At 37.5% G+C, this 23,295-nt stretch overlaps 1 protein-coding gene across 2 annotated transcripts in view; it reads left to right on the forward strand.

Annotated features, from left to right (window-relative positions):
- Positions 1 to 23,295, forward strand: part of med27 (mediator complex subunit 27) — a 288,145-nt gene that overhangs the window by 117,537 nt on the left and 147,313 nt on the right. For both annotated transcript variants that reach the window (XM_073052716.1, XM_073052717.1), the window contains exon 3: positions 7,862 to 7,992. In XM_073052716.1, coding sequence (XP_072908817.1) covers positions 7,862 to 7,992 — 131 coding nt within the window. The remainder of the gene's footprint in view (positions 1 to 7,861; positions 7,993 to 23,295) is intronic.

The following is a 23,295-nucleotide window of genomic DNA, read 5'->3' on the forward strand; positions in this document are numbered from 1 at the left end:
TCCAGAGTTCTACCATAAGAATGTTATGAAAGAAAAAATTGAACCAAGCTACATAAGAAGATATTTTAGCCAATGAGCCAAAAATTGGCTGAGAAGTATTTTTGAGAGGCAACTTAAAGGCAAAAAAAAGAGTGGTAATGACAGAAGATTTTTGGGAAAAAATTCCAGATCTTTAACACCTGAACATACGTGATAAAGAATTGGAGCACTTAAATTTGGTGATGAAGAACAAAGATTTCGGAGAGAGCTATAAGGATGAGAGCCAATTGCAGACCTAGGGAAGTGAAGACTTGTGGAAGGATGAGAATTTTAACTTTAGTGTATTTTTGGTTGTCACCAAAAATTTTGACAGAAAACAAACAGCAAAGTTTTCAAATACCTCATAGACTGGCCTAGAGTACTTTGGAATAGTGAAGCCTTGATATAACCAAAGCATTAGTTTGAGCAGCAGATAAGCTGTAGAGTTGTGCCATGTTTAGACTTGCACATAAAGGTAATAGTAATTTTATGAATTTGTGGACCAAAGTTAATTTGTCAGCAGATGTGGACATTTGCATTATATTTTTGAATGTGATTGAGAGGCTGTATGAAAATTAGTATTAAGCTAAGTATATAGAATCTTGATGAGTATCAGAGATGATAGCATGGGTTGGGGAAAGAAAAGCGATATTGATTATTCTCTGGGTAGACTGGATGGATAAGACTTCAGCTAAGGCTAGAGCATTGAGGGACACAAGAAAATGACAATAGGCTAATGAAGAAGAACAATTACTGCTGAATAGCTACAATTGATGAGATAGAAATTGAACCAAATGAATGATCCCACTAAATTCACAATGGTAGAGGTTTATAAATTATGGTTATTAATAGAATAACAACGGCTAGAAGAGTGATTGGGAGAAGGAGCAATGAAAACAATTGAATGCGTTCTCACTGGGGAAGAAATGAAATGAAGAGATGATTGCTATTGGGATTTCAAAAGCATTAGATAACATAGCCCATTACTGCTTATCACCTTGAAAAGGTGCAAATTAAAACTAAATTGTGAAGCCATTTTTTTATTAGCATATGATGAATCTTCAGAACAGGTTCCCAAAGAGGAAGGTGGAAGCAAGTTACAGATTTTTTTCCAGGTCATGCTTTGAAATACAACATGTGAATAATTTGACATGCTGTGTAAAATGCTTGAAAGGATTAGGAAACTTCACAATTATGATTTTTAGAGCTTTCCATACTAAGGGTTTCCTCATCCTGTATCTGAATGTGTAGATTAATTAAAAAGATTTTATTTCTATATTAGCAATAACTTAATTATTACTGTACTGTGTCACAATGAAAGGAGATAATCTAGATGAATCCTTTGAATACAGTACTATTTTGAAAACCGAGAAGTTATGCTAAAGGCTTAGTTTGTTGTGTTTGCCCTTTTGTGCACTTCAGATGTGCTGAATATGATGAAAAAAAAACTTTTGAGGCTCTTTTGCCTTCCCTTAGGCCTCCATTTCTACTGAATTCTTTGATATGAATCTATGCATAAGAATGTTGTGATGTTTTAATAATGTGACAAGGTACTATGTAACTGCAGGGAATTCTCTTAATTCTTTACATGTGGGTAAAAATAAAATTGGGCATAAATTTTATTCATTTGTAATTTCTTTTTGAAGATGGTTGCTTCAAAAGGAATGTTCCATCTGTAGTCTGAAGGTGGCATTCTGTATTCTCACTGTTGTATTGATTGTTGCCTTCATCTGGTTTCCAGAATGCTGAGGTCATTGTTGCAGGTGGCAAGTCCAAATAAAATGGTCCTAGCAAATGATTCCCAGAAGCCACTGTTGATGCTGTATTTCTCCATGTTTGCCAGAGGATGTCCTTCAGGGCTTTTTCTGTTTTCGAATGTGTACTTTGACCTCTATCGGAAAGGAAGGTTTGCTTTAGGGTCTTGGAGTTAGACCTTGTATGATGTGATCAGCCCACTGAATTTCATGTCAGATGATCATTGTTGCTTTCTTAAGCAAGGGAAAATGCATGGATTTGATTTGGTTGGAAGGAAATGCAAGTTTACCAAAGACAATGTTAATGATGTTCTCTAGTGCTGGAGATATGTCCTTCAGAATGTCTTTAAGTGCAGGAAAGTTGAAACACCAGCAATGGAACTAAGTCCTAAGTCCCAGAAGAACCTGTTGACTTACTTGAAGTTGCCATCAGGTTATGGTAATATTAGAATTTAATTCCTGTAAATCTTAAATTTAAAAGAAATATTCTGGATGAATGATTCTTCAAAGCAAAATAATCTTAAAAAGAAATTCAAATCACTTTTCCTGGAAACTGCTTGCTATAAAATTGTTGGAGACTAATTACTAGTAGGAGGAAAGTATACGTGCTGTGAAACTGACTTAAGTCAGATAAATTAACTCAAAACTTGTATTGATTTTTGTGAAATTTGATATTCTGAGTTAGCTTTTATTAATTGTGGGTTGAATGACTTATTTTGTGAGGATTTTCAATGCAGATAGCCACAAAGAGGCACAAGAGAGCCCAGTTGCTGTTCTATAATAGACTTATTCTATTGCCAAGTTTGAAATGCACTGTAACATCTTTCCCAAATTGCTGTTGGAATTAATTTTAATCTGTACGTGCTCATCTGTGAGTGGCAGCATCTGAGTTAATGACAAGGCAATTGTATTATTTTGGTTCATTGGAATTTTTAATCAGCTAACAGGAGCATTAACCTACCTGCAGTAACACTTAATTTCAGAAAAAGTTTCTTCTTTGCGCTCCAGAGCAACGGGGTCTGCCTGGCCCAACACTACATGACGTTTTATATGCTAAAGATCCAAAACAAAATCAGGACAGTTCAAACAAATCTATTGTTGTGTATATTATTATCCTGCATTATTAGTTAAGCACGCTGCTAAGTGTGTTTTTAAATGTTGCTGCTGTAATAGAAGAATTTCCAACTTGGGATTAATAAAGTATTATTATTATTTTTTTTACAAAGCTTCCTTTGAATTATATGTTTGGATCTTCCCACCATCACATACACAATAAGCCTTAATCACTGTTGTATCCATGCACGGGATGTTGATTGGATTCATGCACATGTAGACAATTACTTAAATGCCTGTTTCCTGGTCTGAATTTTACTGTTCTGAGCTGCATTTTGAACTTAATCTACAATGCATATTCAGCTCTGAACATTGACAATATTTTGCTATATATCCTAAACCCGAAATACATCCTAACATCTACATCTGAGCAACTTTTAAGTAAAAATGTTATTTTGTGACATGGGCAAATTCATATTTTGTAATTTCAGAGTAAATCTCAAAAGAACACCAGTGTGACCCAGTAAGTGTAGCACAATGCCTCCTCTTGTCTTCCTGAGTTTCAGATTCCAATTTGCTTTTATCAACCTCGTCACATTTCTCTATAGCTTTCAGATTATCCAACAACTGCTTTAAAATACAAATTAAAGAAATTATTAATAGTACTTCATTCCCTGTAATATAGACCTAAATCCTGTTTATATTGAGGGAGAGGTATATAAGATCATAAAGGCACATAGTCTTTATCCCAGTCGTGGGGGGAGGGGTGCTAGAAATAAAAGGACAAAGGTTCAAGATCAGAGGCAAGAGATTTAAATGAGACATTAGTATGAGCATGGAGCTCACTCCAACACTGTTGCAATGATTTTTCAAGACATTATGACATATTAGGAATGTAGCTATGTAATACATAACATTAGCAATACATAACATAACACTCCATAATGTACTGGTTAGGCACAGGAGTACATTCAGCCAGAGACTCATTCCACCGAGATGCAACACTGAGGATCATAGGAAGTCATTCCTGCCTGTGGCCATCAAACTTTACAACTCCTCCCTCGGAGTGTCAGACACCCTGAGCCAATAGGCTGGTCCTGGACTAATTTCCACTTGGCATTATTTACTTATTATTTAATTATTTATGGTTTATGTTGCTATATTTCTACACTATTCTTGGTGCGACTGTAACAAAACCCAGTTTCCCTCGGGATCAATAAAGTATGTCTGTCTGTCTGTAGCGGAGACAGCATCGCTTTTAAATGCCTCATAGTAATTCACAAAGGTAGAATTAAAAATGAGTACCAAGTTAAAAATGATGCTTTCGGAAAGGCAGAAGGAAAGTGTGGTTGTAGAAAGCCAAAATCAGAGAACAAAGGGTGCTTGTATGGATAATCTGAAGAGTAGGAATGAGGTTGGGGGTATCATCAGGAGAAATTGTCAAGTGAAATCTGCGGTAGAGATGATTAGAGGAAGGAATTGAGGAAGGCAGTGTGCTATAAGTAGTGCAGTGGCCTCACAGTTACACCAATTTTGATTCTGGTCTCTGAAAACCTTAGATAAGAGTGGATAGGAAGAAAATGTTTTCAATAGTGGGAGAGTCTTTGGACCAGAAGGCATGACCTCAGACTATTTCAATGTCCCTTTAGAACAGAGTTGAGGAATTTCTTTGTGCAATAGGGTGGTTAATCTGTGGAATTCATTGCCCCAGGCAACTGTGAAGGCCAAGATATTTTGTTTATTTAAAGCAGAAGTGGATAGGTTCGTGATTAGTAAAGACTTCTAAGATTATGGAGAGAAGTCAGGAGAATGGGCTGAGAGGAAAAATAAATAATTTGTAATCGAAGAAGCAGACTTGATGACCATATGATGCAATTCTGCTCCTTTATCTTATGGTCTCTTGTGCTGTCTATGTGGAGCTGGCATATTCTCCCAAAGACTGCATGAGATCCAGTTTCCTTTGACATCTTAAAATTTTGCAGGTTGTTAGATTAATTAGCTCCTTGTATAGGTAGGGAGATAATAGTTAATGGAGAAAGATCGACGAGAGATTGGAAGGACTAAATATTCTTCTGCGTCATTAGTAAATAACGAAATATTAAGGAGATAGAAACAGTCTGTGCTTCAGTTGGATTAGGTGGAATGGATATAACAACTGCAAATAATTTACTGCAACCTGAGCTGATCTCTGAAGGAAATTGAATAGGGACAATATTAAAGATCAAGTGGGTTGTTTGGAGGAGTCAGAATGATCTTGGTGCTGCATGGAGAAAATTGTGGCATTCCAGAGACGATGCATGTGGCTTGATATCAATGAAGTGGACTGGTAGTAGAAAGCTAGAGAAAACTTCATCGATCTACATGCTGTGGATAATGTTGCTGAGAAATGGTACAAAGATGAACTAACCCGAGAATGGATGCCCAGGTAATTCTGAGATCAGCTACTCTTGCATTGCCCTTTTTATTTAATTCCTTTTTCACTTTTCAGAGCAGGGGTCTACTGAGATCAGGCTTGGGCAGAGCATATGCAACCTGTTGAATATTTTTGTGGTCTATAAAGCACCAGTTATTCATGTCTTCCTAAAAGCGCCTGAGATTTGAATTGTGTACATTTAGTATCTTTAGGCATTGGAAACATAATACCATAGCTTCTCTGCAGAATCCTCCAAGTTAACTAGAATAAGCAAACCAGTGTTAGTGTCCTGTCTGAGGCCAAGACACCTAGCACTGGGGCTCAGTTACGTACATTTAACTCTGTTTGGCAGACCATGTCGTTCACATGCCCAATACCCAAAACAGATACTTTATTCCAAGTAAATGAAAATCTGAAAACTGCAAATGCTTGAAATTTGAAATAATGTAGAAAATGCTGCAAAACCTTCATCGGGTCAGGCAGCGCCTGTTGATCGTCCAATGATGGCTCTCTGATCTGAAATGTTAATTCTGCTTCCCTTTCAACAGATGCTTCTTAATTTGCAAAGTGACTTAAGCATTTTCAGTTTTTGTTTCTGAGCTCTGACATAGAAAGAGCTTATCTTGCAGACAGATTAAAAGATGTGTTCAAACCCTCCTTATGAAATGAAGTACCCTTACTGACTCTTGGGAATCCATAGCCCATGACTGTTCAAAGTAGAGAGCAACCAGTCAGGATGCCAGTGAACAATTAGCAATTTCAACTGAGATGGATTATCAATAAATAAAACCAACAGGGCCGAACTGTATTACTGTACAGGGTCACTAAGTTGATAGTCTTAAGTCCATCACATTGTGATACTATTGAATTGAGGACAGTTTAGTGGTTGAATATTTTTATTATTTATTCATGACTTGTAAAGTAAGGTCAGAATGTTGACCATGACTAATTATCGTTGAGAAGGTGATAATGATCTGCCTTGCTGAACCACTGCGGACCGTGGTGAAGGAATTCTGTTGGGTGGAAAATGGTAAGCTGCTGGAGGAACATGGAACAGCACAGTACAGACCATTTGGCCCATGACGTGCTAACCTTTTAACTGTCTACAGATGCTGCCTGTCCTGAGATCTGCCAGCATCCTGTTTGTTTCTTCAGATTCCAGAATCAGAAATCGATCATGTCGCCATAGCGAAGATGTAGATTTATTTTTCAGAGAAGTTTGTTTTTTTGGGGATTGAATAGAATGAACATTGTCTCTTTTTGGGATTTGGGAGATTGAGACATGATCACACAGAAATAGGACTGATTTGAGAAGAGATTTCCTCACTTGAAAGTTGTAGAACTTTTACTGTTCTTAAGCCCAAAAAGGTATGAATACCTAGCCACTGAGTATACAAAAGTTAGCCTCAGAGAGATTCTTGAACCATAAAGAATACAGTGATTAGGGCAGAGAAGTACAGATGTTCAGCCGTTGAATCAGAGCATGGTTGAAAAGTATTTATTATATTACTTGTTTTGTTCTTTTATTTATTTTATTTATTGCTACTCAGTTTTCTGTCCATAAAACATACCTGAAACCACAGTCAGACACACTCTGACTTTATTAACATCTGTACAGCTGCTTATTAATGCAAATATCTAATCAGCCATTCGTGGTTTGAGTTTCTCAAACTGCTGATCTCTTGGGATTTTCAAACACAACATTCTCAGAATTTACAGAGAATGGTGTGATAAACAAAAAAAATCCGATTAGCAGCAGTTTTGTGGTTGAAAGTGCCTTGTTAATGAAAGGTCAGAAGAGAATGGTTGAAGCTGAGAGGAAGACGGCAGTAACTTAAATAACCACGTGTTACAATAGTGGTGTACAGAAGAAGAACGTCTCTGAATACACAAGTCATACCTTGAAGAGCATGAACTCCAGCAGCAGACCACACCAGGTTCTACTGTGCCCATTTATTAGGTACATTCCTATACTTAATAAAGTGGTCACTGAGTGTATATAACTCACAAGATCAAGTGTCCTTTTCTCTGTTTTGCTGTTTAATCTCAAAAATTCTATTGATTTCTGCCCCTTTCATCACTCCACAGAATATCGTATCCTGTTTTTTTTTCTGAAATGAACTGCTACTACTTCAGTAATAATAGATTCTGGTATTTTCCCTACTTCTGATGTCAGGCTAATTGGTCTTTACTTATGGAGAGAATGCGTGACCTGATGAGTTCCTTCAGCATTTCATGTTTGTTGCTCTGGATTTCTAGCATCTGCAGAGTCTCCTGTGTTTGTGGTCTTTCATTCCGTTTTCTTTCTTGTCATCCTTTCTTAAATGGTGATGATTACACTTACTATCTTCTCATCTGTTAGAACATTTCTAAAATCTATAGTACCAGGTATCATATGATATTGGGATGCTAAGAGAAGAACATGGGATTAATTTCAACTTTTATTCAGTTTTAAAAGGTATTTGTTGGTCTGCATTTTATTTAGTGTTATCATTTTCAGAAAGCCCTTTGTCATCATGTTACAGTTGTTAAATATTAAATATTTGCATTAAGAGGATACAGCAAAATGTTCTGTGTTTTATTTTATACTGACATTGCTTATATTCCTCTTTTATTTTTTTAGCTCCAATATCATGCTGGTCTGGCTTCTGGTCTGTTAAACCAGCAGTCCCTGAAAAGATCAGCTATGCAGATGGGTGTATCTGCAAAACGTAGGCCAAAGGTTCAACCTACCACCCTCGCTCTGCCACCTCAGTAAGTACTTGTGTTGCAAGCTACCTTCAAGGGATGTTTATGTTTCCATGAAATGTAGAATTATTCAGCATTGAGTTATAACCTCATTATTTAGCCATTGTTATTGTTCTGTTGGCATAAGCCTTGCTTGTGCCATTTTTGATTGAATTGTTTGGGTTTCTACAGAATATCAGGTGGAATAGATCAAATTAAAACAGAAAACTTTGATATATGTTGGTGAGATATATGGTAAGCTTCCAGGACATTTCCATGATTCACTTTTGTCCCAGGAATTTATTATACTCTCCTAGGAGAGGGAGAAAAATACTTGCACAGATACTTTCATGCATACCACCAAGTTCATCAAGGTGCAGTGAACAACAGATTTTAAAGAATCAAGAATTCAATTTACCATAAGTTGTAAAGTTCATAATCTAGGATTTTTCTTGAAAGAAAAGACATAATTTGCTGAGAAATATTGCCTTAAAATGTATTTTAAATTTATTTTGTACATTAGGTAGTAAACTAAAGGAATGCTTCAAAACTGAGTTACATTGGTTCAGTTTTAAAGCATGTCCCTTCGGCAAGACAGCACTCATTTCAGTACTGGTAGGGATTCCTCTGAATCCCAGAAGCCTGAATCATTTTGCATTGCTTCTGATTAGTAGATAACCTAAATGAACAAAACTAGTATGAAATTGATTCTTGAAGTTTTCTAAAGCTGTCAGGTCACAATTAAAGGTATTTCTCATGGAGCTCTAACTACTAAGTGTAGATTGTAGCTCTTGGAATAACCTTTAAAATCATTTTTGAAGATTTCCAAAATATCTTGATTATGACACAGAAAGATGTAGAACTTTCTATAAACTGTTCAGGGCAATTAATACTATAATTATCCTTCTTTTTAAATCCTCGATAAATATTGATAAGAAATTTGATTATATTTTATTGAATGTTAGTAGTCAGTTACTTAGAATTTCTTTTGCCTTTTGTATCTTTTGTCTTGCCTGTTCACAAAGCAGCTTATTATTTATGTTTATTCATTTCCATAGATGCTCCCTGATCTTTTTATGCCCCCCCACCTTTTTATTCTGCTGTCTTGTCCCTTCCTTTTCAATCCTCAAGAAGGGTCTTGGCCTGGAATGGTGACTGTTTATTCATTTCCATAGATGCTGCTTGACCTGCTGAGTTCTTCCAGCATTTTGTGTGTGTTGCATTATTATCTAGAATGTATTAACCATTCTGAGGAAGAGCCATGGTATAATATAGTCTTAAGATGCATCCCAACTAAATGGATTCAGTTTTGATAAGAATAAGTGATTGACAATTGAAATTCAAGTGCATTCAAGAAAAGTTTAGTGAAGTCCCAGAAGACTATAGAATCACCAACATGTTTCTCTGTTTAAGAAGGGCAATAGAGACAAACCAGGAACATAATAGGCTGGTGAGCCTTCCATTAGTGGTAGGGATAGGGCATTATTAGAGATAGTCAACATGGTGTAGTGCAGGGGAAGTAGTACCTTACACAAATTTGATTGTGTTTTTTGAGAAGTTGACGAAAATCGATTGATTGATGAGGGCAAGGCAGTGGATGTAATTACTTGGACTTTACTACAGCTTTTGATAAGATCTCTAGGGTGCCGCCTGGATAGGAGAATATTAGGTATAACAATAGGTGGACAATCTTTGCTTTTCCTGGATCACCTGAGGCGGAGGGAGTGACCTGATAGTGATTGAAGTATGTAAAGTTATGAAAGGCATACACTGAATCTTTTCCCAGGTCAAATGCCAGAGGGGCCATAGTTTTAAGGTGAGTGGGGGGAAATTTAAAGGAAATTTATCAGGCAAGATTTTTTACACAGGAAGGAGTTGGTACCTGGAACATGCTGGTAGAGGAGTGACAAAAGTGTACAAAAGCAGTCAATAACTCTACTGGGTGTTTTTATAGACCACCCAGTAGTAACAGGGACATCGAGGAGCAGATAGGGAGACAGATTTTGGAAAGAAATAATAACAACAGGGTTGTTGTGATGGGAGATTTTAATTTCCCAAATATTGATGGGCATCTCCCTAGAGTGACGGGTTTAGATGGGGTAGAGTTTGCTTGGTGTGTTCAGGAAGGTTTACTGACACAATATGTAGATAAGCCTACAAGAAGAGAGCTGTACTTGATCTGGTATTGGGAAATGAACCGGGTCAGGTGTCAGGTCTCTCAGTGGGAGAGCATTTTGGAGATACTGATCACAATTCTATCTCCTTACCATAGCATTGGAGAGGGATAGGAACAGACAAGTTAGGGAAACGTTTAATTGGAGTAGGGGGAAATATGAGGCTATCAGGCAGGAAATTGGAAGCATAAATTGGAAATAGATGTTCTCAGGGAAACGTACAGAAGAAATGTGGCAAATGTTCAGGGGATATTTGCATGATGTTCTGCATAGATACATTCCAATGAGATGGAAAGGATGGTAGGGTACAGGGATGGTAGTGTACAAAGGCTGTTGTAAATCTAGTCAAGAAAAAGAGCTTATGAAAGGTTCAAAAAACTAGGTAATGATAGAGATGTAGAAGATTATAAGGCTAGCAGGAAGGAACTTAAGAATGAAATTAGGAGAGCTAGAAGGAGCCATGAGAAGGCCTTTGTGGACAGGATTAAGGAAAACCCCAAAGCATTCTAAAAGTATGTGAAGAGCAAGAGGATAAGACGTGAGAGAATAGAACCAATCAAGTGTGACTGGAAAAGTTTTATGGAACCAGAGAAGAGGTACTTAATAATACTTTGCTTCAGTATTCACCACGGAAAAGGATCTTGGCGATTGTAGGGATGACCTGCAGTGGACTGAAAAGCTTGAGCATGTAGATATTAAGGAAGAGGATGTGCTGGAGCTTTTGGAAAGCATCAAGTTGGATAAGTCTCCAGGACCGGACAGGATGTACCCCAGGCTACTGTGGGAAGCGAGGGAGGAGATTGCTGAGCCTCTGGCAATGATCTTTGCATCATCAATGAGGGTGGGAGAAGTTCCGGAGGACTGGAGGGTTGAGGATTTTGTTCTCTTATTCAAGAAAGCGAGTAGTGATAGCCCAGGAAATTATAGGCCACTGAGTCTTACTTCAGTGGTTGGTAAGTTGATAGAGAAGATCCTGAGAGGCAGGATTTATGAATGTTTGGAGAGGCATAATATGATTAGGAATAATCAGCATGGCTTTGTGAAAGTTAGGTTGTGCCTTACAAGCCTGTTTGAATTTTTTGAGGATGTGACTAAACACATTGATGAAGGTAGAGCTGTAGATATAGTGTATATGGATTTCAGCAAGGCAAAGTACCCCATGCAAGGCATATTGAGAAAATAAGGAGGCATGAGATCCAAGGGGACATTGTTTTGTGGATCCAGAATTGGCTTGCCCACAGAAGGCGAAGAGTTGTTGTAGATGGGTCATATTCTGCATGGAGGCCAGTGACCAGCGGTGTGTCTCCAAATATTGACTACTCCTGGAAGATCATTGACTTGTTAAGGATATACGTCAGTTTGCCTTAAGTATGTTGATCTTCCAGTCTTCTGTCTGCCATACTCCCAAGTGTAGGGGTAAAAACTGAGAGCAATGCACTGAAGTGTGGTACAGCAGCATCAAATATTCTTCTGCCATTCGACACTAACTCTCAAAAGGTTTACAAATGGAATGCTTGGGAATGAACAGTTAGTGATATATTGATGTATTGCAAATATTGAAAGTGAATGTAAGAATGTATTTGCTGCCGAGGATGAAGATAATGCTATGTCGTGATTGTTTAACTATATATTTGATGAATGAAGTATATTTTGGGAAAAATCTCTTAAGCCACTTGAAGGTATCGTATTGCAAGTTATTTTTTGAGCCTAGTTTGTTAATGTGCCAGTGTTGCAGTAACCTTAACATTTATTAATTTCATAAAGAGTTGGCCAAACTCAGTCAGGAGTATAGCAGGCCCATTGAAGGACAAGCCGTGCAAAAGTATTAGTTATAGCCACAAACTTTCTAGTGGATCACAGGAATGAATCCAATCTATCTATATCCATCTCTTTTCCACCCATTAGTGTACACATTCTGCTGTGCAAGGAGATGTTTCAGCAGTAAGAACTGATATAGTTCAATTTTCTGAATTAGGCTGAGTGTAAGTGAGGTGCAAAATGTGCTTGAAGGCATTTAACTTCAAAATTATCATTGATTTGGCCAATTCATGTAATGAATTTCAGCAGTCGTGAGTGCCAGCACCAATCATATCACTGTACAAATGCACCCTGACTTAAAAGCATTTTGAATGACCCAAATTGCCACTGTCATTTATTTATCAAGTGTTAGCTTTGTCCATCCGGTAGGAATTAAGTCAGTGCTTTCATTGCAGTTCAGCCATAATTGTTAGATCGCGTTATCGTTTAGACCACACAAAATTTTGAACAGGCTGTTTGAATTTGCTGAGTCAATAATCTGATTATCAGTTTTGTAATAACATTTTAGTTCCTTAAAAACAATCTTGTTCTGGAGTTCTGAAGAATGCGGGGAGATCTCATTGAAACCTATCTAATGTTGAAAAGCCTAGATAAGGTGGAAATGGAGAGGATATTTCCTCTAGTGGGGGAGTCTAGGACCAGAGAGCACAGACTCAAAATAGAGGGACATCTATTTAGAACAGAGGTGAGGAGAAATTTCTTAAGCCAGAGCGTTGTGAGTCTGTGGAATTCATTGCCACAGACAGCTGTGGAGGCATTGGATATATTTAAAAAGAGGGTTATTGGGTTCTTAATTAGTAAAGGTGTCAAAGGTTACAGGGAGAAGGCAGGGGAATGGAGTTGAGAGTGATAATAAATCAGTCATGATGGAATGGTGGAGGAGCCTAATTCTGCTCCTTATTGTCTTGTGGTTATTTTCAAACATTGGATTAGAGTCATTTTTGCATCATTGTAAGCTACGTTCTTAAAATTGACACGTATTTGTATTCATAGAATCCAAGAACTCAAAGGGTGAGTGAATTGTTTGACATTTCCATTTGACAGTTTTAATTATATTGCATCTTGTATCTCAACTTGATTAATGTCCACATAAAGACACATAATCTAAATGCTACATTTAAGAAATTGGCTAACTTGTGAAATCCAAAGATTTTAGTTGAATTTTTGATGATTCACAATGAAGTTAAGCACAGTAGTTATTCATTTTTTATTTATGTATAAACTTCCATCAAAATAGCATATTTCTTCCAATGCAAGAACAATTCTGCATTCTCTCATATGAGATGAAGCGATGAGGTAAATCCATCATGATTATTTAATCAAGATATTGATTTTCTAGCAGTCAGATGAAAAGCTCAGCTGCTGACATTTGTTTTAGATCTTGCAGATTAACCCTGTAAATAGGATCATTTGGAATTTAATGTGCTGTAACCATGTGGCCTGAGCTTTAATGGGGCTGAACTGACTACTGTTTAGTTCCTGGATAAATTGCTGCTCATTAAATGTGCTTGGCCAGTAAAGAAACACGTTGTAGACATCACTTGGTTGGCACAGTACTGAGAATGCTGAGACCTTGCTTTGGGCTACAATTTAAGAACTATAAATGGTGGATATCCTCTGTAGGGCAATAGGTTCATAGAGCTTCTTAAACAGCCCCTTGGGGCCATAGATGACTTCCACGGAGGTTCTGAGCTGAATCATTTAAGGGTTGTGCATACATGGAGCACAATACTTTTAGATACGTTGTACGAATAATAAATTGGCGGATGCAGTCAGTGTCGATTTATCTCCTTACAGTAATTAAAATGATGGAAGGAAATGAATAAACGCAGTGAGTTGTAAATAGCAAAGGAAAAATATCAATTATAACAATTATCTTACAAAGTACCCTGGCAATAGTCATGCCTCATTCTCTCCAGGAGTGAAATAATTAAAATTTACTACTTCGACTATTCTGAAAGCACCAAGAAGCTTGACATCCTAGGCTCTTCAGCAAAGGTGTTTTGTTAACTTGTAGCCTGCAAAGCTTTCTCCACCATACTGATCTTTTTCAGAGCAATAAATTAGGCAAAATTGACTGAAAGATGTGTATTGTATAGGGGAACTCATAGACTGTATGAAAGATTGAAGAAATGTTCAAGAATATGTATTTATACTTCAACTGTAACATTGTCAAACTTCTTGAAGTGCTTTAGGGTTTTTTGTTGTTGTTGAGTGCCATAGAGTAGTTGTCGTCTCATGCCAAGATACGGAAGTAGATTGCCAGGACCCTTCTTCCACACAAAAACTGCTGCTTCCCAACTGGGTTTGAATTCAGGACCATTCGCCTTGGAAATCCATTGCTGATGCCACTACACCACTGGCCCGGGAGAATTTAGTCAGATAAAATTTGACTTTAACCAATATTGTGTACTATTGGAGCAAGTAGCTTGATGACCAGTAGAGGTGGATATTGAAGAACATTTTGAAAGAGGAGGGAAGGAAACATTGGGATGAGAATTAAAGAATTCAGCAGATTTAAAGGTACAATTGCCAATAAAAGAGCAATAAAAGCTTATTTATTTATTTATTGAGATACAGTGTGGAATTGGCCCTTCTGAATCTTTGAGCCATGCCATCCAGCAATCCCCCAATTTAATCTTAGCCTAATCATGGGACAATTTACAATGACCAATTAACCTACCAACCAGTACATCTTTGGAGTGTGGGAGGAAATGGGGGCACCTGGAGGAAACCCGCTAGGCCACAGGGAGAACAGATGAGTTCCTTACAGGCAGTGGAGGGAAATTAACTCAGAATGTTGGTACTGTAAAGTATTGTGCTAACCACTATGCTGATATTCTGTCGTCGTATGTTACAGACCAGGGACAAGCTATATTTTGCTTGTTTGTTTGATTATCCATAAAATTAAAAAATTTATTGTATAGTTGCACAGTACCTCATCAGTCATGGTTAACATCACTTAACATTTTGATTAACGCGAATCTTTTAACCTTTGCATAATGGTACGACATAAGTGAAATTTAGAAATTAGATTATCATTACTATTTGTGCAAAAAGGAAGAAAGACCTACAAATGAATAAACTCATTAGCAACCCAAAAAGTTCAAGCACAGTGTACAATCCTGAAATATTTTCTTTTGTTATGTCAGGCTTCCAATTCTGTCTTATACTTTATTTAACAGAATTACTTATTTTTAAGAAGTTGACTATACAAGTTTGTGTGAGTTTTATTTATTATAAGTTTTTGCTCCCTTGAGGACCAGATTCTTGAAACCTTTTTAGCAATTGATGATGAAATATGCTAAAACACCTACTTATTGTTTATATGAGGGGCTCCCTGATGCCGTCAATCTGTAGTGCATTTACCTCTCGCGTAGTTTCATTTTCCCTTCAGGGTAGTCAATTAACATTGCAGCTGTTAGAAATTATTTGATCTGGTCGAAATGCCAACATTTATCATAAAAGGATTACAAATCAAATGTGTTGTTATCCCAAAGATTTCAAGGACAAAATCAGTTGAGAGAACAGTAATGCTGTGTCGCTGTGGTTTCATTTCACTCATAACCTTTCTCCTTTTAGTTTTCCTGTCATCTCTTCTGCACCTCAGAGATTGATCTGTGATGTGTAGAAAGCTGTGCATTCAGTAGTTTACATTGTTATTTCCTTTCAGCATCACAGTGCCTTAACTTTCTAATGGAGACATGGCTATTTTGTGAGGGTGTTTGCAATTCTGCATTCTGATAGAGTTTTAATTTATTTACAGCTTTATTGTCATATTCTGTACATTTACATGGCTAAGAATTACAGCCTGTAAACATGTATCCTATAAATCAATAACGCTAGTTCACCGGCAATATTTTATTTTCTAGACGACTTGTACTGCTATTCTATAATTTTGCTTTTTCCCCCTTTCTTCATTGACTATGTAGTTATCATCCATTGCCTTATTGATTATGCAAGTTGCTCTTTAATGGAGATGTAAACTACACCATGATTTCCAGAATAAATTGATTTCTAAATTAGTTACTGTTGGTGTTAGAAATTATTAATAAAGAAACAATGGACTAATACAGAAGCTATAAGTTTTCTTTCCCTGAGATAGGATTGATAGTGAGCTGTAGTAACTTGCAACATTAACTAAGAGTGTGCATTACTGTAGTTTATAAATCATGTTATAATTAGAAATGGCTTTCCTATCTGACAATAAGAACACAAGAAGTAGATGCAGAATTGGCCATTTGCCCCTTTGTCCTGCTCCCTGATTGGTAACATTGGGTCTAATTTTATCTTGGTGCCTCTAATTTTATCTTGGTGCCTCTTTACTGCATTAACTCCATATTATTGAAGTATCTTTTAATATCCAAAAAGATATCAATCTCTGCTTTGATTATAACTCAGCTTCTAAGCCCCCACAGCTCCCTTGGGTAGAGAATTCCAAAACCTCATTACATTCTGGGTGAAGAACATTAATCTAATCTCAATCCTCATTGGCTGGCCCCTTATTTTGTGACTGTGGAATGCCTAGAACCAAAGATCAGTCAGGAGAATCATCATGCTTGCCTCTTTCCTGTCAAATGGTAAGGATTCTGTATGTTTCAATCAGATTACCTTTTACATAGGCCTGGTGTGCTCAATCCCTCCTCAAATAACAGATGTCCCCTCCCAGAAATTAATCAGTTGAACCTTTGTTGTGCATATTAGACACTTCGGGCTGTATACATATCTCCTAATTCTGAAATTTTATTCTTTATTATCTACACCTTCGGTGTCAATATCTACTCATCGCACTCTGGTAATTTCAGTGTTTGGCATGAACGTGACAGTGTTTTCCTTTCAGTATTCAAGCTGTTTCAGTGTCCACGTTGCTAAACAGTGACAGTTACATTGTTCAGCAACATTTGTCAACTCCATCATCCCACTTTATATAATCCAAAGCACTTTCACTCCAATCCAGTTGCATGATACCAATGCTGTTTGGTAATATATATTTATCAAGTAACCATAAAGCCATATTAGAGTTGATTTGAACCCTTTGTCCTTCTGATCCCTTCCGCAAAACAGGAGATGAAAATATGATAAAGATGAAGAATGTGATTTTAAAAAAATCAGAATCAGATTCAGATTTATTATTACTGGTAAATGTCGTGAAATTTATTGTTTTCAGTCAGCAGTATAGTGCAACATATTTTTAAAAAATATTATAAGGTATGTTGTTTCGTATGGCAGGTATTTTTCTCTTCACACTTCTAATTGGTTTTTGTCAAGTCACTCCTTCAGCTTATGGCCACATAATCAGAAATAAGTCATACTATGTCGTTCAAAAATGGTAGTGTCCATGGGTTCATGGATCGTTCAGAAATATGCTGGTGGAGGGGAAAAAGCTATTTCTAAAAAGTCTATCAGCATTTTGTGTGTGTTGTTGTTTGAATTTCCAGCATCTGCAGATTTCCTCGTGTTTGCTCCTAAAAAGTTGAATGTGTTTCTTCAGGCTCCTGTACCTCCTCCTTGATAGTAACAATGAGAAAGTGTCCATCTTGTGCATTTTGGGGGTCAAAAGCTAGATTCAGTTTCAAACCACCTTCAACATAACCATTTGAGAGTTAGTTATGGTAGGCTGGTCAGCCAACATGATTTCCAGTGATATTTGAGGTGGTTTGTGGTTGGATTATGAGAAATGGGGCAGATGGAGGGCATCCATGTATGCAGATGGTAAGTGGCTGATAGCATCAAGGTAGATCAAGATGGTCTTGGGCTCAAGAATGGGGGATAAAAATAGCAGCACAATGGCCAGGTGTGGAAATGAAGTAGAGATGGTTATTGGTTGGAGCCTGTCCAGAAATTGGGGTCAGGTATGAAGATGAAACAAGGTGAGATTGTGGCCAACTCTGCAACTTGGTCCGATGCATGACCAGGGTTGGAAGTTGGAAATCGATCATACCCAGGAAAATGGGCAGGTGAGTCCAGAACAGATGGGTGAATCTGCTGAAACGGTTAAGTCTGTTGGTGAATATAAGGTGGTTACAGAACAGGGGGAAAAATTGAAAGTGAAGTGGTTTAGGGACAGGAGCACTGTAAGTCAAGGAAAAGTTATAATATGGCACAGAAATGAGTTATGTTGATTCACGTCGTCCATATTAACCATGATGCTGCTCTATGCTGTACCATTTGCCCATATTATGCCCTTACTCCTCTCTGCCTTTATAGACACCATTTAAACTTTCCCCTCAAGTTCTGAGGAAGAATTAAACAATCTCCAGGGAGATATTGATGGGTTAGTGAGTGGGGAAAATGCAAAGTTGCTCATTTTGGAAAGAAGTGCAGAAGACCAGATTATAACTTAAATGTAGAGAAATTGCAGAAGTTTGCAGCACAAATGGATCGAAAGTCCATATGCATGAAATGTATATCATCGTTATGGAAATCAAGCGGGTAATGGGGAAAGGTACTGAATGTTGGCCCTTATTTCGAGGGAGTTGGAGTATAAAAGTAGTGAATTCTTACTGTAGCTACTCAAGGCACTGGGTGAATCCACATCTTGGGTATGGTTATTTCATTGGTGTCAGTTCAGAGAATGTTTATTAGGAATACCATGCATATAAAGATATAGTCCTATGGAGAAAGATTAAATGGATTGGGACTCTATCCATTGGAGTTTAAGACCATAAGATATAGGAACAGAATTATGTCTTCTCTGCCATTTGACCATGGCTGATTTATATTCCCACTCAATCCCAATCTCCTGCCTTCTCCTTGTAACCTTTGACACCCTTACTAAATGAAGATTTATCAATCACTGCTTTAAATATACCCAATGACTTGCCCTTCACAGCCATTTGTTGGAAGAATGAGAGGTAATTTTATTGCAACACATGAAATCCATAGAGAACGGTCAGGGCAGCAGTTGTGAGGATGTTTTGTCTTGAGTTCAGAATCAGACGGCATAGATTCAGAGAAGGACCAAGTTGAAGAATTTCTTCTTTCATGAAGTTTCGAGCTTCTTGTCTTAGAACTATGGGGAAAATCTTTGCATATATTAAGAATGACTAAGCAAGGTTCTTAATAATGGAATTAATGGCTATGGGGAGGAATGGGAAAGTAAGATCAGGAATGTTGAGTAAACCATGAAAACCATTGAATGGTGAAGCAGGCCCAAGGGTCTGAAGATCCTACTGCTCTTCCTATTACTTAGGTCTAAAATTTTTACATGCATAGATGTATCTAATTCTGTGTATTTCCTGCTTTTTATTTAAAAACAGATATTTTAGTTACATAAGTCACTGTGTAAAATCCCATCATTAAGAATATTTGGTAGCTAATGTTGGTTTCACATCTTGAAAATGGGCACAAATTACTACAAAAGAGCTTTCAAACAAAATGTAGGGCATCTTGAAGATAATAACACTAGATTTTTCTACCTCCTTACCAACATCAGTGATCTGTCCTAAGGATTCAGACATTTGAAAGTATGGTGCCTATAGAGGAGGAGTTAAAACTGAAGATGCATTAGAAGCACAGTGGCAAAGTGAGCAGAGCTGCTGCCTCACAGCTGCAATCCTGACCTCTGGTGCCAACTGTGTAGAGTTTGTATGGTTCCTTGCAAGTGCTCCAGTTTCCTAACACATGACAAAGATGTATTGGTTACTAGTATACTTGACCACTGTAAGTTGCCTTGTTGTGCATAGGCGATTTGTGGGAAGATGGGAATTTGGAAAAAATGTAATGCAATTGAATTAGTGCTTGATGGTCACCATAGAGTTTCCTGTGCTTATAATTCTGTATATCTATACGTTTAGAACTACAAGATTCCTGATAAGTGAACAGGTATTTGTGGGGAGGAATGAAGTGATGACAGAGTTGAAAACCAAGATAAGAATTTAAAATTGAAGCTATCGGGTAGGACAGAGGAGTGGTGTTTTACCAGGTCTTAGTGCAGCAGGGAGCAAGGATTTAAATAATTCAATGTTTGTAAGATGTTGGAGGATGTCCTAGAAGCCAAATCTAAGATATGGGCTTCTGTAGTAGAGAAGCTGAGAAAGATATAGATTTGGGTGGTATTATAGAATTGGGAGTAAAAGATCTGATAATAGAAACTTGAGGTATGCTTTGGGGCTTCTCTTGGTGATAAAATACACAGTAAGGTTGTCAATATGTGGTTTTGTATCAGACATTGATCAACATATGGTAGAGACTTTTAAGTTTTTGATTGGGGAATTGAAGACGTTGAATTTAATTCTAGTACTTAGTTGGAGGAATTTTCCAGAGGCAGTTGCCAGGCCAAATGGACTAGTGAAGTGTGGATGCTGTATAGGTAGATTACGGAGGCTAATGATTAGATGGAGTGAAGAAAAATCATTGCAAGATTCTCTTGATGTAACAAGACGAGAGGTCTTTTGAACAAAGTCGCAGAACTGCAGGTAGATCATCTACAATGGAAACCTTTTGCAGGTCCTTTATATGCACAATATAAACTAGATCACAAATAAAGAATAGTCTGCAACAAAAACAATTGTAATTGAGTAAAGGAATGCAGAGTATGTTATTAATATACTCACTTAAATGTGGTTAGTTTAAATCTGTCCTGCAGTTTAAAGGATGATAAATGTCAGTGTACGTAGTACATTAAATTTGATAGTAATGACCAGTTTTGCACAATATTTATCTACATCTCAATTTTTCTGCTCTGTTCACATGAAAAATTTTAACTTGAACTTGGAAATTGTTCCTTGAATAGTGGCTGTGTTCGTACAGACCACTTTAGCAATCATTTTTGTACAGGTCTGGAAAGCTGACAGGCTGTTAGCAACAGGGGGATTTTATTTCTCCAGTTATGTTAAACCTGTACGTACTTTAACTGAAGTTCTAGCTATCAATTAGGAATGTGAATGGTTAGTAGAGTCTTCAACACTGCTTCTGCACCCATCCCTATAAGCCCAGGCCATTATTGTAAAACTGCTGAAGCCAATTGTAGCAATTAACTGTCATCCAAGTTGGAATCAGATCAAGGACTGAATTCAACGTCACTCTTTCTGCTACTGTATCATCTTCCAGGGATATTTAGAATGGGAGGTTTTTCATTGAAGAAACTGAGACTAGAACAAGATCAAGTCTGGAATCTTCGATTTGATACCATTCAGCTCTTGCTTGCACTTAAGCTGTTAAGGGAATTGTAGATTTAAGTGGTTATATTGCAGTTGTTGGGCACAGTTACAAGTGGAATAAAATTAAATAGGAGCCCCCTTTATAGAATGTCTTTAAATTCAGATTTCAGTCATATTTAAACTCTTTATATTGCCCAAGACTGAGATTTCCCCTGCATATTCATATTCCATATTTCCATATTTTCTGTTAGTGCAGAGGCTTTAAAAATAATTTCTGGTATACATTTCTTTGAGCCTCAGAATAGAAGACTGTCCCTTTAGAACAGAGATGAGGAGAGATTTCTTTAGCCAAATGGTCCTGAGTCTGTGGAATTCATTACCACAGATGGTTGTGGAGGCCAATTCATTGTTTATTTAAAGTAGAGGTTGATAGGTTCTTGGTAAGGGTGTCAAAGGTTACTGGGAGTGGGCAGGAGAATGAGATTGAGAGGGGTAATAAATCAGCCAATGATGGAATGGGGAGCAGACTCAATGGTTGAAAGGGCTCATTCTTTCCACATGTGTTATGGTCTAGTCTAGCTAATTAACCATTTAAAACATGCAACTATGCTAATTTTAAAATTTGATTTTTTGATAACAAACTATATTGGAGCACAGTGTCACTATATTATGGATTAAAATTTCTGTGTTACTTTATATTCTGCGATAGTGTCAATTGCTATTGATATATGGAACTTAGACTAATGTAAAAATAATTTTACAAGTGAAGATTGCAGAAAATAATTCCTGATACTTCAGTGCACAATTATCTGTTCACAGCTATCTACAGAAGAGTGTAGACCAATGAGAGAATTAGGAAAATGCTTCATCCCTTAAATTTTAATCTCTAAATTATGTCATAACTAATTAGGATTGAAGTGCTATCCTCCAATGCCTTGCACTTTTCTATTTCCTCTGCTAGTAATATTTCATATTATATAATAATGACACCATGGCTTTCATATACCAAAATGGTTTGAGTAAATGAAGCTGTTAGTATTTTTCAATGCAAAATGTAGCTTGAACATTTAATCAACTCCAGTACTTGCCGGTAGTGTTGAACAAGGAGTATTTTAGAAACATAGAAAATTACAGCACAATACAGGCCCTTAGGGCCATGATGCTGTGCCAAACATATCCTTATTTTAGAAATTACCTAGGGTTACCCATAGCCCTTTATTTTTCTAAGCTCCATGTACCTATCTAGGAGTCTCTTAAAAGACCCTGTCATATCCGCCTCTACCACCGTTGCTGGCAGCCCATTCCACACACCATTCTCTGCATAAAAAAGCTTACCCTGACATCTCCTCTGTACCTACTTCCAAGCACCTTAAAACTGTGCCCTATCGTGTTAGCCATTTCAGCCCTGGGAAAAAGCCTCTGACTATCCACATGATCAATGCCTCTCATCATCTTATACACCTCTATCAGGTCACCTCTCATCCCTTGCCACTCCAAGGAGAAAAGGCCGAGTTCACTCAGCCTATTCTCATAAGGCATGCTTTCCAATCCAGGCAACATACTTGTAAATCTTTTCTTCACCCTTTATATAGTTCCCACATCCTTCCTGTAGTGAGTTGACCAGAACTGAGTACAGTACTCTAAGGGTCCTATATAGCTACAACATTACCTCTTGGCTTCTAAACTCAATCCCATGGTTAATGAAGGCCAATGCACCATATGCCTTCTTAACCACAGAGTCAAGCTGCATTGCAGCTTTGAGTGTCCTATGGACTCAGACCCCAAGATCCCTCTGATCCTCCGCACTGCCAAGAGTCTTACCATTAATACTAGATTTTGCCATCATATTTGACCTACCAAAATGAACCACATCGCACTTATCTGGGTTGAACTCCCATCTGCCGCTTCTCAGCCCAATTTTGCATCCTATTAATGTCTTGCTGACAGCCCTCCACACTATCCACAACACCCACAACCTTTGTGTCATCAGCAAGTTTACTACCCATCCTTCCAGTTCCTCATCCAGGTCATTTATAAAAATCACGAAGAGAATGGGTCCCAGAACAGATCCCTGAGGCACACCACTGGTCACTGACCTCCATGCAGAATATGACCCATCTACAATGACTCTTTGCCTTCTGTGGGCAAGCCAATTCTGAATCCACAAAGCAGTGTCCTCTTGGATCCCATGTGTCCTTACTTCCTCAATAAGCCTTGCATGGGGCCTTATCAAATGT

Source organism: Hemitrygon akajei, chromosome 7 (genome assembly GCF_048418815.1).
Source record: "Hemitrygon akajei chromosome 7, sHemAka1.3, whole genome shotgun sequence".
NCBI lineage: Eukaryota > Metazoa > Chordata > Chondrichthyes > Myliobatiformes > Dasyatidae > Hemitrygon > Hemitrygon akajei.